This window comes from Limanda limanda, chromosome 20 (genome assembly GCF_963576545.1).
Source record: "Limanda limanda chromosome 20, fLimLim1.1, whole genome shotgun sequence".
Taxonomy (NCBI): Eukaryota; Metazoa; Chordata; class Actinopteri; order Pleuronectiformes; family Pleuronectidae; genus Limanda; species Limanda limanda.
In genome coordinates, this window is record NC_083655.1 from 15,537,814 (window position 1) to 15,554,952 (window position 17,139).

At 39.9% G+C, this 17,139-nt stretch overlaps 2 protein-coding genes across 3 annotated transcripts in view; one reads left to right on the forward strand and one right to left on the reverse strand.

Annotated features, from left to right (window-relative positions):
• Positions 1–1,454: 1,454 nt before the first annotated feature.
• On the forward strand, positions 1,455–9,664 carry LOC133027040 (very-long-chain enoyl-CoA reductase-like). Its single transcript, XM_061094044.1, has 13 exons — positions 1,455–1,478; positions 4,823–4,873; positions 5,132–5,183; positions 5,643–5,687; positions 6,992–7,095; positions 7,521–7,636; positions 8,322–8,427; positions 8,616–8,688; positions 8,775–8,818; positions 8,912–8,969; positions 9,145–9,233; positions 9,325–9,370; positions 9,537–9,664. The coding sequence occupies exons 1-13, from the start codon at positions 1,455–1,457 to the stop codon at positions 9,662–9,664; spliced, it is 936 nt and encodes a 311-aa protein (XP_060950027.1).
• A 648-nt stretch (positions 9,665–10,312) lies between these two features.
• The window catches only part of LOC133026811 (retinal-specific phospholipid-transporting ATPase ABCA4-like), a 37,835-nt gene continuing 31,008 nt past the window's right edge, over positions 10,313–17,139 (reverse strand). For both annotated transcript variants that reach the window (XM_061093780.1, XM_061093781.1), the window contains 18 exons: positions 16,938–16,970; positions 16,646–16,751; positions 16,458–16,532; positions 16,186–16,355; positions 15,756–15,933; positions 15,535–15,650; positions 14,882–15,029; positions 14,660–14,783; positions 13,901–14,030; positions 13,494–13,614; positions 13,332–13,394; positions 13,134–13,240; positions 12,789–12,930; positions 12,539–12,673; positions 12,294–12,397; positions 11,922–12,014; positions 11,529–11,778; positions 10,313–11,158 (listed from right to left, as the gene is read on the reverse strand). In XM_061093780.1, the coding sequence (XP_060949763.1) occupies positions 11,039–11,158; positions 11,529–11,778; positions 11,922–12,014; positions 12,294–12,397; positions 12,539–12,673; positions 12,789–12,930; positions 13,134–13,240; positions 13,332–13,394; positions 13,494–13,614; positions 13,901–14,030; positions 14,660–14,783; positions 14,882–15,029; positions 15,535–15,650; positions 15,756–15,933; positions 16,186–16,355; positions 16,458–16,532; positions 16,646–16,751; positions 16,938–16,970 (2,215 nt within the window). In that variant the 3' untranslated portion in view covers positions 10,313–11,038. The remainder of the gene's footprint in view (positions 11,159–11,528; positions 11,779–11,921; positions 12,015–12,293; positions 12,398–12,538; positions 12,674–12,788; positions 12,931–13,133; positions 13,241–13,331; positions 13,395–13,493; positions 13,615–13,900; positions 14,031–14,659; positions 14,784–14,881; positions 15,030–15,534; positions 15,651–15,755; positions 15,934–16,185; positions 16,356–16,457; positions 16,533–16,645; positions 16,752–16,937; positions 16,971–17,139) is intronic.

Here is a 17,139-nt window from a genome sequence, read left to right on the forward strand (position 1 = left end):
TTATAATCATATTTCATGATTATTAATAATTAGCCAACGTCAAGTCTACTCCTATCTACTCCTAAGTTATTATACACAAATGAAAACAATACTATGTATACATGTTAAATTTCTGCATATGGATCCAGATACTTCCAAGAACCTTTAAGCACATCAATTAAGTAAATGTACTTTAATACATCCCATCACTGCATGTTGAACAACCATCCAATGTTCAGCTGTAGACAATAGTTCTCACCTCATCTTTCATTCAGTACGAGTTAAAAACTTAAGTATGGGATCAAGCAGCAAGTATAATAAGCTGCTATCCTCAAACATCATCATTATTCTGTAAAAGCTGCTTAAAAACAAGACAGTTCATAGGCACAGAAATAAAATCAATCCAGAGGACATCACTAGAAAGTATATGAGGTGAGTTTTAGATGATAAGGAAACCATGAAGTAGGAGCCTTAGAAATCTATTGCTGCGCACGAGGGAAATGGTTCAAGGCACTAAAGCAAGGACACAAGGTATAAGGTCTCTAAGAGATTCACTTTAGAGTTTTTTTACCTTCTTCTTCGTTACCCTGGAATAAATTGTATGTTTAACCTTTATGCATGTGAAGTACATTTTGTCCGAAAAGATATTTTGGTGCTCAGCCCAGCCCTGGTGGGTTCATCTTCTGCTGACACGGCTGAACCACAGCTGAAGACGGAGTTGGTCAGAGTCATAAACTTTCCTGCTGGCATTTGGTGTAACACATCCCATAGAGAGAGTATTTTTCTACTTTTCAGGGGTGAATATCAGTTGGCTGCTTGTTGTCTCAGCACTTTTTCTTTATTTTTCGGTTTGTATTATTTTCGTCCTCTGCTGCTCCTATTACTTGGAGCACCTTTGCTGGGCCACTATCTCCACAGAGGGTTTCCAAGTTTTGTGTGATCTTTTATAGTTTATCATCCTCCATACTCTCCTGTTTTCTTCTGTTTTTAACATGTTTCAGTCTCAGGTGGACTCCACCAAAGATACCTCAGCAAACAGAAGCAAGGAGATAGAAGGGAAGGGGGGAAAGAGGAGCAGGAGGGTGAGCATGTGCAGGGTTTCTGGAGTGCCTCAGGAGATTCTGTGTCCCCGCACTATCTCAGTTGAAGACAGAGAGCAAGAGAGTGAGAAAGTGTGTGTGTGTGTGTGTTTGAGAGAGAGAGAGAGAGAGAGAGAGAGAGAGAGAGAGAGAGAGAGAGAGAGAGAGAGAGAGAGAGAGAGAGAGAGAGAGAGAGAGAGAGAGAGAGAGAGAGAGAGAGAGAGAGAGAGAGAGAGAGAGAGAGAGAGAGAGAGGAAAAGGAGGCAGGGAAGATTAAGGGGTCAGTGCAGGGATTGTCCTGGAAAGGAGAGGAACTATATGCTGGGAGGAATGATTGTGCTTCATCGTTCACACAGAGGATATAATAATAATAATAATAATAAGCCACCCACAGCCATGAGCCGGACCACCTTCTTTGAGGTAAGTCCACTATATATAGGCGATAGAATGAAAAGGTCAGCTGACACTTCTGATAGATTGATGTAATCATATACTTTGTTTCACAAGGGCCACTTGAGCAACACACTCATTCAAGTAACATTCGGTAAAGGTCAAGCAGAAATACGAAACTCTCATCCTCAGAAACTTATATTCTTTGCAAAATATCTTAATTGTAAAAGTTGGAGCATCTTTTATTTACAACAAGCAGGATGAACTCTTGGACAAGTTTATAAGTGAATATCTGTCAAGCTACCAAAACACATGGAGGGATACTCCAAGAGCTTAAGTTCAACTTTTAGAAAGTGTCAGTCTGACATTGGGGTGACCTTTCTGCTTTGCAGCCTAATGGTGAGTTACAGAGACAAAATAATTTTTGGCTGAAAAGTTTTCAGGTAAACAGATTTAAGCCACAGCTCCTTTCATGATGTGTCTCTTGCTCACAGTCTCTCAGGGCCCATTGAGCACTGAGGTAATTCTCTCTAAGTGCAGCAGGCCTGTGGGGCATGTAGGGTCAGACTGAAACAATCATTCAGTTCTGTTCACACAAACCAGCAGACCACCAACTTCTTAAGCTAACTTTGTTGACGTATAACACCCATTTAATTTAGGATGGTTAAACATAACCATCCCAAAATTGAGTTTTTAAAGTACAGTTTTTTAAATACTGTTGGTGATCCTTCAAAAAACTTGTTTGTAAACTGCCTATGACAGCACAAAAACGTGCCAAACACACACAGATAAATGAGCCTTCACTTTATGAAGTGAATGAGAATCAAAATGATTCACACACACAATAACTGAACCTGAACAGAAGGAACAGGTTAGTCAGTTTAGTGTTTTTGACTGATCTGGTGAATATTTTTCCAGATTTTGCAGGATTTAGCTCCATCTGTATCAGAGGCCTTTCTCTTTTTTATTCTCTGGCTCCACCTTTCCTCGTCTTCTGACCACAACAAATGTTCAAAGATCAACGACCCTTTTTCATATTCTTGCTGAGATTTAGATAACATTCACATCATTCTAGTGTTTGTAAACTTAATCAAGATACTTGGAAATATATCTATTTATCTTTAAGGCGACACACTTGTATAGTCCAGTGAAAGTGACACTGATGGAAACCAAGGTTAAGACCATTTGTGAGCTCTACAGTCGCTGAGGGTATAATCTTTTTTTCTAAGAGTGTGCTGGAACAGATGCTTGTGGAGAATTTAGGGCCAGCTGTCAATTGGCAGCGTGCAGAGAGACGGCTGAGTGCTTAGTTGATTACTTTCCTTGATTGAAAGAGAAATTCTGTCCAGTTTGAGCGAGAATGAAGGCAAAGGGGACGATGGTAAACAGTGGCCAGTCGTAGGCAGCTAATCAGCTTTGATGGTATAATGCTCAGAGTTTAAAGTAGTGAGTCTGTGGTTCAAGATCAGCCATTACACTTGTCAGTGACCGCATTAAAGAGGAGCTGTTATGGTCACGCCTCTTAATTATATAACAAAAACAAACCCTGCATACAAAGAATAAGTGTATGTTTGAAAAGACACTTCCTATTCCCTATTCACTATTCCCTTCACAGACAGACAGCCCTCACAAGCACGATCTATACATGCTCTGTATGACCTGTGTTGTCAGCAGGGCTCCGTATACCCACAAGAGGACTGGGGCGCCTGATAATCACATTTACAAGGGCAAAGCACAACTGAGTGCACAGCGCTTTACAAGGCACAGTCGTAATGACACCCTTGATGCTCCTCGCTAACACAACATGTGCCCCGAGAACGCAGCTGCAAAGGTTAGCAGATGGAGAGCAAAACAACCACATCTCCCTGGATGCCCTCCACTGGAAGCATGAACACACACTGCAGAGAGTGACAAGAAGAAATTGTCATATTATAAATCTAGAACTGGGACGTTGCTGGATTCTATAATATTAACTTCAGGGGGAAATATATATATATATATATATATATATATATATATTTTAAAGAAATGCTTATTATTTGTTTAATAGTGTAGATGATCTGAGGAAAATGAAAGCGCTGCAAACACAAATTATGAATGAACAGAGTGTGGACACAAATTAAATGACAAATGTGTATTTTCTGCAGTGCAAACAGCTGATGTTATGTGTGTATAGCTCTCTATCTCTCTCTTTCTCTCTCTCAGCTGTGCACTCAGCAAATCTTTAGTTATCCATTAGCAGGTTATTACACTGTCCAGTAAGGGAGCCAATTTAGCCAGGACAGCTCTGCTGAGCAGCACAGTGTGGAGGGCTTTCAGGGCAAAATGTTGGCCACCACCCACCAGCCTCCATGCATAAGCTGTACATCACTATTGACACGGTCTAATTAAGATGAAAAAGATGTTTGCAAGCAGGTCTGCAGGACAACATGGTTCCTGTTTCTTTCTCCAGATTGAGAATGAGGTGATTGTACTGGAGACAGCAGATAACTGAAGAGAATTTCAGCTGTGCTTTATCACACCTGTAGATTTTAATTGTTATATTTCTATGGATGACATCACTCTGGGAAAGGGGTTAAATTGTACAAAACTGAACAATCATATATTTTTGAAAAGATTTTGTCAGAGGAGTGTTTTCTGCAAGAACATATTTCCTGGTCAGTCAATATTTTCTCACAAGGTGTTTGGATTTGATTTAGTGTTTTTTACTATGTCAACTCTCCATCAAATCACGAATGTGTAGATATATGCTGTTGCCCAGGTAATACATACTTCAAACTATGCAAGTAAATGTATGAACCTGTGAGTGAAACTGTGACGCTATCTTTATTCACATTTTTTGTATCTGTATGTGTCCCTATCAGTATATGAATGTGTTATCATGTCAACATTTAGAGAATTTATCAAGGTTTGCTGAATTGCTGGATGGCATTTAAACTTGATTACAAGAAAAGATACTCTGAGATACAGGTGAAATTGAATGTACTTCCAGTCTTATAGCCCAGTCTCTTAAGGAATGGATGGATGGATGGATGGATGGATGGATGGATGGATGGATGGATGGATGGATGGATGGATGGATGGATGGATGGATGGATGGATGGATGGATGGATGGATGGATGGATGGATGGATGGATGGATGGATGGATGGATGGATGGATGGATGGATGGATGGATGGATGGTGGTTTGTTAGAGAGAAGGTAAGTAGAGGCTTAATTTACCACATCTTCAATTTCTATAGCATTTGTAAAATGTGTGTGTGTGTGTGTGTGTGTGTGTGTGTGTGTGTGTGTGTGTGTGTGTGTGTGTGTGTGTGTGTGTGTGTGTGTGTGTGTGTTTCATTCTTTCTAAACGTGACATGTGTTTCTCCAGGTGGAGGTCCTGGATGCCAAGACAAGAGAGCAGCTTTGTTTTTTAGATAAGGTACGCAAACAACTTTGAGGCCTAAATGACAGTTTTAGCACGTTCCATGTTTTCTGGCTGCACAATTACACAGGAAGGACAGCATTGTGCAGCATTTTATGCACACGGTACCTTTGTTATTTCCATCTGGAATTGGAAATTACATTTTATGGGTTTAAACAATGTTTGGGTTAACAGCATGAAGTACACACTCATTGTAATGACAATGAATTTCAATTGGCCTTAAAACACGCCATCAACCTCTTCTATTGTATGCAGGTGGAGCCCCACTCAACAATAGGGGACATCAAGAGCCTTTTTCACAAATCATGTGAGTTTGGTGAGCCTGTGTAATTTTTATTGTATTTTATATTGTGCCCTTTATATTTTAAATATTATAAAAATTGTGTGTAATATTACTCTCATTCACTTAAAGCTATATATTAAGCTCATTCGTTGTGATATCTGTTTGCTCAGGTAAAGTCAAGTTTTACTATTATTATTATGTTGAATCTTTTATCACATTATCTACCACAAACTAAACATGCCATGTGTATGTTATTAGCTATAAATGATAATGCTCAGTGGATCCTCAGACAGTACACTGTACACTTTTAATAGAAACATTTCCACGTTCAGTCTAAAGTCTGCAGTGGTTCTGCCATCAGTAGGTGTCTGGTCAGAAACGATACCGAATGCTTGCCAAGCCTCAGGCCGGTTCTCCTTTGTGATCAATTATTATTGGGCCCCGAAGACAAACCCGGTGTGTGTTTGTGTGTTTTTTACGCAGATCCTCACTTGTATCCAGCAAGGCAGGCTCTGAAGCTCGATCCTAGTAAGTAGCCATGTTGTGATTATGTACTGATTTATTTATTAATATTACAGCTGCACAAGTCAGGGTTGCTCTAACAAAAACTGGACCCCATTACTCACAAATACTGTGAGGGAGTACCGGTAAACTGTAAACAGAATTCTGATGTTTCCATCCAAAATGAAAGAGACCTGCAGAGGTTTGGGCTGACTGGTCTCTGAGCTATCGATTTTTTGACCTATGAGAGCAGCCTGTGTGAGAATGTCATGCTGTTACAGCCTCTGTATGAGGTGATGGCTGAAGAGGAGGTTCAAATACTTGTCCTGTATGTGTCTATGGTGTGCTTATTCTTTGGCTCTGATGAAGGAGCTTGTGGTGATTTCACAGGAATCATCATCAGATAGGCAACATGAGGTCAATTTAGGTATGAGGCTGTTTACATTTGTTAGGAATTTAAATGGGATGGGACTGGTGGGAATGGTTATATGTTCTTCTATTTTTATTCAAGAGCATGGCCTTTCAGTTTGAGAGCAGGGCTTGATTTGTTTTATGTTTCAGATTTTGTAATGTTTTTACTAAAAAGCAACAAAGCACCGGCTTGTCGACTCCACAGCAGGTGTCATGTCAGTCCATGTCCCTCAAGGCTGCTGGTATAATTTGACATTGAAGCAAATTGAGTATTGCTCATGTTTAAAAAATATATGCAATACCCTTTCAAATCCAGATCTAATCAATTGGTGAAATTTAATAGAGGAATTTTGTAATTAAATCACATTGAAACCCACTTTCCTTAACATTTACATAGACCTTTACTGTGAATGTGAAAAAGCCATAAACCGCACTGCACCTCTTCAGAGCGACTTCACTGTGGAAACCATTGTTTGTTCTGTCTTTGTTTTCACCATATAAGAGAAACTATTTAACTTGCATCGCATTTACATTTATTTTATCTGAAATTAAAACAGGCAATTGCAACATCAAAAAAAAGGAAATGTCATGAGGCTTTGTTTTGAACGAGTTCTATCTTGTTACTGAAAAGCACAGAGAAGAATTTTGGGTAAAAGCTATCTGGGCCAGTTTCCCCCTAGGATGCTCTAAAAATGTCATCCAATTAGTACGGTCTATTATCTGTGGCTGCGCCCCCATGAGTGCTGTCACGTACAGAGAACGTGTTCTGAAAGTCTGATCAGGAATTCATTAAAAAACAGTTTCAACCACTATGCAGAGCTGCCAACAAGCTTGATATTCTATAGAAAACATTAGGATCATTATTTTAAAGCAGTATGTCCGATGGATGTATCTGCATACATTTTCTTTTACATTTTCAGAAGGAAAATTACTGAGGGAGGAGGAAATCTTACAGAATCTACCTGTTGGGACCACTGCCACCATGTACTTCAGAGATCTGGGTCCACAGTTAGGATGGACAATGGTGAGGAACACGTCAGAATCAATGAACAGTGTTCTGCTTTGCTTATACATTTAATTAATGTCACCTGACACGATTTTGGAGTCGGATTCTGAATTAGTTTCAGGCAGGGGCCGATCCAGGGGTTAGGGTTAGGGTCAACCATGGAGGGCACAGGCCCTAGCTGAAATCTGAGTGGCCCCTAAAGTGCCCCTTTTCTGCCTCTAGTCTACTCTTTTCTGAATTCCTGAATCAGGAATTGTGCGTGGATGTTGGACTTATAATTGGCCCCTCTTTGTAAATTGTGGCCTCTTCATGGCCCCTGGATAACAAAAATCATTTGCCCTTTAGTTTGGGTATATCACTTTTTACATCAGAGATTTCCATATAAAATACAGTAATATAGCGATGGAATGGACACTCCGCTTTTCCTCTTCTTTTGTTCTCAGGTGTTTCTGGCAGAATATATCGGGCCTCTTCTCACCTACCTCGTCTTCTATTTCCGAGTACCTTACATTTACTCACACAGTGATGCCTTCACCTCCAGTCCCCACACAGTTGTCACGTAAGTGAGAGGAAAAAGGGAACTACAGCACAGATTATGACAGATTATTGCTATAACAAACCCTGAGGCTCAACATTGCTTGCTTTATAAATTGATTTACAGGCAGAGGGTTAATTAATCGTCAACAAGAATATCCCAGTTACATTTTTTAAGTATTTATTGAAGTCCAATTTTTCCTTCTGGCGTAAAGTGCCTCTCAACAAATTATCTCTATTATGGACAATTAAGTCTCAGGAAAATTAAATCAGGAAACATGTCATCTAATGTCAGTGTAGGCTTCATGAGTTGAGTTAGTTACAACCATCACTCTATTGATGCAACCACAAAGGCTTTATCGAATCCTACATTTTTTTAAGTAAACTTTACTGTACTTTTTTTCATTATCGTTACTTAATAACATTAACAATTAATTTATGTAATTTATCTTGATATTCTGGCCTTGCATTTATCTGCACTTTCTATCTATCTATCTATCTATCTATCTATCTATCTATCTATCTATCTATCTATCTATCTATCTATCTATCTATCTATCTATCTATCTATCTATCTTCTTTCTTTCCTGCATCCCAGACCTTTTGTTGCTGCAGTGACACATTGGACCAACAGAAATCGTTTCAGTCTCCTTTTTTATATCTGCTGTGAAAGTTGTGAGATGAAGTCTCTCCTTCCCTCTGTCTCTCAGACGAGCCTGTGCCTGTCACACCTTCCACTACGTGAAGAGGTTGATAGAGACTATCTTTGTCCACCGCTTCTCTCACGGGACCATGCCCCTCAGGATAATAGTCAGGGTGAGGACATGAATACCCTTGAAGAAAAGAGCATCGCTTGTGCTTCCCTAAATTAAAATGTGTGGCCTTGTTTTCTCCCTCTCTGATAATGATGTTAGCCCAGGCTGCTCATATCCACTGTATAGGCTATATGTTTCATTTATAAATAATCATTGTTTGCATTCTATACTGTTTGTGCCTTCTCTCAGAATTGTGCCTATTACTGGGGTTTCTCAGCTTGGTTGGCCTATCATATCAACCACCCTCTTTATACACCCCCATGTAAGTTCCCTCATGGAAAGATACACAATGTTGTTTCTTTACATTCTGCTGCACATTAATTCCAGACTAACCAACCATCTTTACAGCATACGGTGAACTGCAGGTCAACTATGCACTTTTCATATTTGTGGTGCGTATATTCTGAAATTATGAATTTATATGTTTATGCTACATATGACACATGGTGACAGTAAAAAGTGAAATCCATATATTTTTGCTCCAGATCTGTGAACTGGGAAACTTCTCCATTCACGTGACTCTGAATAATCTCAGAGGAGATGGTGAGTTGAGTTTGTTTCTGTAGTTAACGCTAATCCATGCATTTAGTATTCAATGTTAACACTATACTGATCCTTCATAGAAGTGTGGAGGATAAGGGTGTCTATATTTACAGCATTATGAGAAATGCTACATAAAAAACGTTTAAATGTTGTGAAAACCAAAAACATTTCTCAGGACACCGGAGCAGAAGGTACCCGAGTCCAACTAAGAACCCCTTCACGTGGCTATTTTTCTTTGTATCCTGTCCCAATTACACATATGAGGTAATACACAGTATTTACAGTGATTAAGTGAATGTCACAAAGGTTGTGTATTTATCTCTTTGTATGCCTGCATATCTGAAACATGCTGCAGGTTGGAGCATGGCTGAGCTTTTCCATCATGACGCAGTGTCTACCAGGTATGTACACTACACTATCTTCACACCTCGGCACCAGTGTAGCATGTGCATACTGTACAAACTTTGGATTGGAGGACCAAAAACAGTGATGAGAAATACAGCTTCAAGCCTTTTGATATTGTTAACATACAGTATGTATATATTATACTCTCCTCTGTTCTTCCAGTGGCTTTTTACACATTACTGGGCTTCATTCAGATGACCATCTGGGCCAAATGGAAGCACAAAGCCTACAGCAGGGAGTTCAAGGACTACCCAAGCCTCCGGATGGCCATTATCCCTCTGATCTTCTGACAGTGGCTGAAACATCATAGCATATAAGAGCTACATATTCTCTCCCTACAGGTGCCACTTACAACGAATCTGCTGCTGCTAAGTCCAGCACTTTTTTTTATACTAATGAATGAGGTGAGAGAGGTGAGAATGGGAGCAACAGCACCGCAATAGTATAGCAATATAGTCAAGCATTTAAAAGCAGCTGGCAACAACGATGGGCTTTAGTTTCTTGGTATGAAATGAAAAATTTGACTAGATGAATGCTCATTGCGGTTATGTTTTCTCAATGGTTACACATAACAATTGTTTTTTGATTCTTTAAATGCTCATAATAAAGTGCCTGTGGCAGAAAACTATTAGATTTGAATAGTCATGGCATACATTTAAGATTGCAACTTCAACCTCTCAGGAGGAATGCTGATGACATTTCATTGTGCTCATAGTGAGCTTCTCCACTGTATATGCACAATATTTTTGTTCAGAGAAAATGCTATGGCAGTGTCCTTTATCAGGTAGACAGTGATAACGACTGTGGTTCTCTTGCTCTTTCTGTCTAATCTCAGGTTTTGAATTCAACTGTTTTCTACGTGAATGTGAGGTAACTGTGTCTGAATAAAGCTTTACATCTTAAGGAAAAATCCAACTTTATTTGACATAATGCTTCCTTTGAAAACGTGCATGACATTGTGTATAATGACACCAGTAACTGATGGAGTAATAAAGCACAAATATAGAGCAAGACATTAGCAGCAAAAAAATATGAAGTGGTATCGAAATGAATTTTATAGCAGCAAGAGGAATTGGTAGAAATGAGTATCTATATACACTAGCAGATGGCCAAACATCATTCAGTCCAAGCTGCATAAATAAAGTGCTAAGGATGCTATGCTTTTCTGAGTGTTTCTTTCACTCATCTAAAGAAGGCAAAACCATTTAATCTTGCTTGGCATCTGAAGCAAAAAGAAATACAGGACCTATGCTTTCTTTACAATTCATGTCCAAATCTGGAACCAACAATCATGTCAAGGTCCACGGTCCTCGTTGTACATCTATAGTGCTATGTTGTGTTACGTTTGAAAGGCCTACAAGGTGAGCAGGAAGTGGAACATGCATCAGGCACATAAATGCTCCACACTCTCCAGATTCAAAGCCTGTTATGTAATGGCAGAGCAAAAGACATGTGCACTCTTGTCACATGTCAAATCCTCAGTCAAACCTGACATTTGTCCTATTTGTCCCTCCCTTGAGGAAAACATTACATTTACCCTCAATGACCTTTACTAGTCCAACCTGGTTATATGAATCTGGTGCTTATCTCTATGAGGCAGGTTTCGGGGGTTTGTGACAACACTCCAGTGAGATGAAAACCAGGTTGAGCTTGTTGAGGTACGTTCACTTCCTTAAAGACTTGATGGGTTTGGCGTCGACGTAGCGCTGTGCACCAGCAGCTTTTGGATGCAACACTATGGTGTCATCCTCTCCTGACTGTTTCTTTGCGAAATTTACAAACACCTAGAGGGATGTCAAAATATTAAAACAGATTAAATGTCAGTTTGAAGCAGACAAAACAATCAAGGACATAAGTTAGAATAAGATCCACAGGTTAGCTGATGATGTGATTTTTTGATTTGTATGAGAACATTACTAATGTTATTAATTGGTGCTGGTACTTTTGCTGCTGCTATTATTAATACCATTATTTCAATTATAACTATTGTTATATAGTCATTGTACTTATAATATAATTATAATATTGAAAGGTCCCAAGCTTATGATGTAAAGGGTCTCAAGATTCACTTTGTAATTGGCTACAAGGAAATAAAATTGAACTGAATGAAATTTCCATTTCATGGTGTTTTATGTTGTGTTATTCTCTGTGTACCTGATCGAGAGTGGTCTGCGATACTGTGTAGTCCTCTATGTTCAGCTTGTCTTTGTTGGCCAGGACCATCTGAAAGATGCGAGCCAGAGAGGAGGAGGAGATCTTGTACTGCAGCGTGTTGTGGTGTTTCTCACTCTGGATGCAGCCGGGGAATGTGCTCTCCATGAAAGCTTCAGCGGGATTCAGGTCCGGGGTGAGGCTGGGTTCCGCTGCCCTGATCTTCATGGTCACAACGTAGCCATCGCCAAATCTATATTAAAATCGATGCCACGTTAAAGTAAATGCAACTCTCAGATATGTTGATTTGATATATTGCATTCAAGTATATTTAATGTAAAAGGAAAAAAATGTCATATATTGATCAGCAATATATGAAGAAGTAGGAGGACTAACTTGTATTTAAGATGCTGAATGGTTCCCAAACACTTGAAGGAACCATTGACCATAATGGCCAAACGGGTACAGAGTGCCTCACATTCCTCCATGCTGTAAATATGAAATCAAATCATTAAAATCAATTAGCAAGACCACATCAATGTAAAAATAATCCTTTACAGGTAAAATGTCCTGCATCGAAAAATAACACTCACGTTTAAGTATAGTAGTAGTATTTGCAGCTAAATACTAAAACTACTCATTGCACATTATAGTAACCTAAATCAGTAAAATGCAAGTGGAGTAGGGTAGACTTACATGTAAATACTCAAGTAAAGCACACACAGCCCAAAACAAAAAAGTACATTATTTTGCTAACACACAATTTACCTGTGTGAGGTGAGAACCACAGCTCGTTTGTCCTGAATAACGCTCATAATGGAGTTCCAGAGGAAGCGTCTGGAAAGAGGGTCCATACCTGTGGTGGGCTCATCCTGTTTTTGACAATACATGCATTAACAAAAACACCCACACACACGTCTTGTCTCCTAACATCAAAATAAAAATGCATAGTCATTGTCCAGCAACTCTGGTCCTTGTCCGAAACCCATGAATATCACTTGTGTTGGCCTCACCAGCAGCACCAGAGCAGGGCAGCCGATCATGGCAATGGCTGTGGAGAGTTTCCGCCTGTTACCTCCGCTGTAAGTCCCAGCACTTTGACCCGCACACTCTGAGAGACCCAGCTTGTGGATGGCCCACTCTGCAACCTGAGTGCGAGGAGGAGAAATGCCTTGTGGTACAATGCAGTAAATCTTTGCTGAAGGAATACCATTTCTCTAATAAAAATTCAATAAGTTGAATGTGTGGATTGTTTTTTATTACCCTGCTGATCTCACACTCTGGGACTCCACGCAGGCGGGCGTAAAGGTGTAGATGTTCTCGACCCGTCAGAAGCTCATCTATGGCGTCAAACTGTGGGCAGTATCCCATGTTCTGGTGAACGTCTAGGATGTTGGTTAAAATGCTGCCGGGACAACATAAAAAAAACTTAAAACAGTTCACTCTGAGATGAATTTTTAATATATTTATTTATATTTACATTACATTTATTTATTCCTTGAAGCTAATGATCTGGACTGAGTGAATTCCTACTTTGATATAAGCTTTCATCTAAATCAATATTTGCACAGTATTGCTTCTTATTTCTAATAGCATTGTTTTACTAACCTGTGACCAGCAACGGAGGCTTCTCCTGAGGTAACGTCAATGTCTCCTGTCAGCATCTTAAACGTGGTGGTCTTGCCTGCTCCGTTTACTCCAAGGAGACCAAAGCACTTCCAGAAAAACAAGCATGATAAAATGAATATAATGTGACCAGGAGGACTCCCTCCATGCTGTGAATCATATCGATTTCACCTCACTAACCTCTCCAGGAGATACTCCAACACAGATTCGGTCCACCGCAGGGATGATGGTTCCTGGGTACGTCTGATAAGGCAGGAGAAACATCAGGAGAAAAAAATTATGTTTAAGTATTTTGTAAATTGTACTTGATTGATCGTATTTTGACAAAGAAAAATGTCTCACCTTGTACAGTTCTCTTGTTCGTAAAATATCATTTGTATTTCCGTTCTGGCAGACTCGCTCTCTCTCCTCAGCCACATCTACATCTTCGTCCACAATTTTAGGCTTTGGGGAATCTGATATCCTGTCGATAGAAAAACCAATCAGCAAATCAACCTTTTATAACAACAATTACTTTAATTACTTTCATTTTCTGTGTATTATTAATATATATATATATTAATATACTATATTAAAATAGCACCCTTGTGAATCCTTGACATACTGAGAGAAAAAAAGTCTGTATGTGTTTTGAATCCTTGTGTACTTGTGATATGGACCTATGTCTGAAATAAAGCTTAACCAACTAACTGACTAAAAGACCAGAACAAAAAGTAAAAAAAGGGAAATCCTTATTCAAGCCCACTCACCAGTGATCCAGGAAGAAGCGATACTGGAAGAGAATGTTAAGGATGAAATAGACAAATCCTTCAACAGCCATGCAGAACAGGTTCTTCCCGATAAAGTCCCATTGATATGGATCAGGACTGTAGTCCTCACCTGAGGAAACATAACATAAACACAACACATCTGTGACCTAGTGCAAACATTTACATTTTCAAGAGCTTTCCCCATTTTTCAAGTAGTAAGCAACCAATTTCTTGTTTGTTTCTTAATCTTAATGGAGAAATATAACAAACGGAACACAAAAAAGTTAACGCATATTTCATTTTTTGTCATGTGTCAGGTGTTATGTGCTGACATCAGCTGCGGATATCACCTGATTTTGTTTACGACACACAGACACCAGCGTCACCACAAACTCTCTTGACATATTCGTCAGTGTCTTCTACATGTGTATCACCGATTTTTCACCCTTTAAGGATTTTGTGCATCTGTCACGTGTTAGAACTGTCAGTGCCCCCCTCCCCCCGCTCGCAGTTAATTCCCCGCTGTGTTCTCACTGGATTTCTATAAGCGTAATACTTGAGGGACAGTCAGAGAAAGTCTGCAGATAATCCGGAACCTCTCACTTGACATCTTCATTCAAATATGAACGTCCTCCGGAGAAAATATGGAGGATCTATGGAGTTCAGTGCATATCTGAAAGCAGCTTTCGTTGCTCCTGTTGCTACAAGTGTTTGCTTTTTGGCCTGTGGGGGATGTGAATCTGTGTGCTGTGTTGTTACCAAAGCGAGTGTAGATATCTGTAATGGCCTGGTTCATAGCCATGTCTATGAGACCTCGTCCCAGGCAATAATGTGGGAAGATGAGCAGCATGGCCTTCAGCAGCTGATTTAACTTGTACAGAGCCTAGAAAAAAATAAAACAATCTGACGTTAATGAATGAAGATGACATGGAAGAAAGACAGATAAATGGGCAATTAGAGACAGCAGAGGCCTGGTCTTACAGTGGTCCCCTCAAAAAGGTCCAGGATGAAGGTGATGGCGCTGCTGTTGATGCCAATGAAGAGGTTGATACATGACAGAGACACATAGGCCGTGCTGGGTATGTTAAACATGTAGGACATGGGGTACATCATGGGTGTCACAGACCAGCTGAAAGGGAGAGATCAGAGCAAGAATCAGTAAAGCACAATGAATGTCACAATCTGATGCAAGACACTGAATATGAATAAATATATACAAATATAAGACACGTGAAGTTGGGGTCTCTACCTGCTAAGCAACATATTAAATCCACCTTACATAAAAGGGGGATATTTTATTTAGAATTTAGTGTTTTGAACATCTTCTTTATAGGCTAACAAAATACGTATTGCTACCTTGATTAAAATGATGAGTTTACATACATAATGTAAAATTATCTTCATTTATAGGATATGTTCAAATGAAATGCTGATATTTTGAATGTTGACGTTAATCGGGCGGATCCAGCAAGTGTGAGCTGGAGAGTAAACTTAACCCTTAATAATGACCTGGAGATGGCAATAGGTCTCATTTAGGCACTGTTCAGATCCAGTGAAACTTACAGAGGAAAACTCTGTGTTAATTCATGTCCACCTGCTACTTTAGTTTTCCGTAGTTTTCCCCATTTTCTTACCCATAAAGCAAAAGCAAGGCGACAAGCGGCTGGAGGTTGGTTGGTGAGGTGAAGCACTTCTTATCAAAAAAAAGGAAAACTTCCACCACCATCGCTGCACTGATGGAGTAATTCACCTAGAGGAAAACCAGAGTCACAGTCCTTTTCATTCATTACATCCCACTGATACAGCTAACAGAAACCATTGGTGCACATCTGTGCAGGCAAAAGGGTCACTGTACCATGTCCCAGAAGAAGTTGGCCGTCCAGTAAACCAGTGGACTGACACCGCTGACAAACTGAAGGTGTTTGGCCTGGGTGACCCTTTCCTGGATGAGATAGAGGACAAAGCTGGCCGGGACGAAGGACATGGCGAAGATGACGCAGATGGCAACCACTGCATCCACTGAGGTGGTCAGGCTGCAGAGAAAAGGGCAAAGAAGGACAGAGTTTCCAAGAGCTAGTGTAACTGAAGTTGAAAAATCATGCTTTTCCAGTACTAACCACTGTGAGCAATGTTTATGAGAAAATAACTCAAATACAATAAAACTGTTCCTGCACACGTGTCACACCAGGGTCCTTCTCCTCAGGGATTTTCCTGCTAAACACCAGGGGAAGTTTCAGGCCTTGAGCTGTAATTGGTTGAGGACTATGAGGCTGCTGGTCACTCACACAGTGATCTCAGAGAGTTGCTCTTTGGTGAGGTTCAGTGGGTGGTTGATAGCGGTGATTCCATATTCGTCCAGGGTCGCTTCTTTGGCCAGGTTTGCACGGAGGATGGCGTTGTTGGCTACATTCATGAAAGATACCATGGCGTGCCAGCCCTTATTGTTATACCACACCTGTGGAAAGACAATAGATGATAGAATTTGACAACTTTTTTCTATTTCCTTACTATACAGTCTATTATATTATGTCATACAAATAGATTTTAGTGGACGTACCTTGACATTGTTAGGAGTCTCCATGTACCTGAGGAACGTCCCGATGTCCTTCAGTGTTTGCTTAGAGTGTTTGCCCTATGACCAGCAATCCATTACAAATGACACCACAGAAGAAGGTGGTGAACATACACACAAACAAAAGTCGCATAAACATAAGCCACACATAATGTTGACTTTTACAGACATACCCCAGTAACATTGAGCAGTCGTCCCAATTGCGCGGCCACATCCTGTAGGGTCTTTGGCTGCAGCTCTAAAGCAGGAAGCTGCCCTCCGACTGATATACCACCATACCTGGACACCCCAGAGAAAAGCAGCATCAAGGTACATGTATGTGTCTCTTTAAACTTGGGGTTGTAGTGCATCATAACAACCACTAGAGGGAGAACTGCTCCACTACATAAAAACATCCGTACAGGTACGTAAGGTACTGTATATCCCTACATGGACAATTGGCATTTTGGTACAAATTAAAATTACCTTTGTTCATTCACCCAATATTTGCTCTTCAAGCTGTGAAGAGATCAAGGACAGAGATGGAATCATAATCCTTTCTCATGCAGAAATACATTTCAATTAAAAACATACATTTACATGTGTATCTTTTACTAAAATGTCCAAATTTGTTAATAATTTCTATACTGTATACTATTGTATCATAAACGCAAGGGTTTATGTTTAG

Bases quoted from the DNA above. Each gene is read 5' to 3' on its own strand.
- LOC133027040 (XM_061094044.1), top strand. From the start codon at position 1,455: ATGAGCCGGACCACCTTCTTTGAG. The intron at 7,096-7,520 runs GTGAGGAACACG...TTTTGTTCTCAG, and splicing joins CACAGTTAGGATGGACAATG to GTGTTTCTGGCAGAATATAT. The intron at 9,234-9,324 runs GTAATACACAGT...AACATGCTGCAG, and splicing joins GTCCCAATTACACATATGAG to GTTGGAGCATGGCTGAGCTT.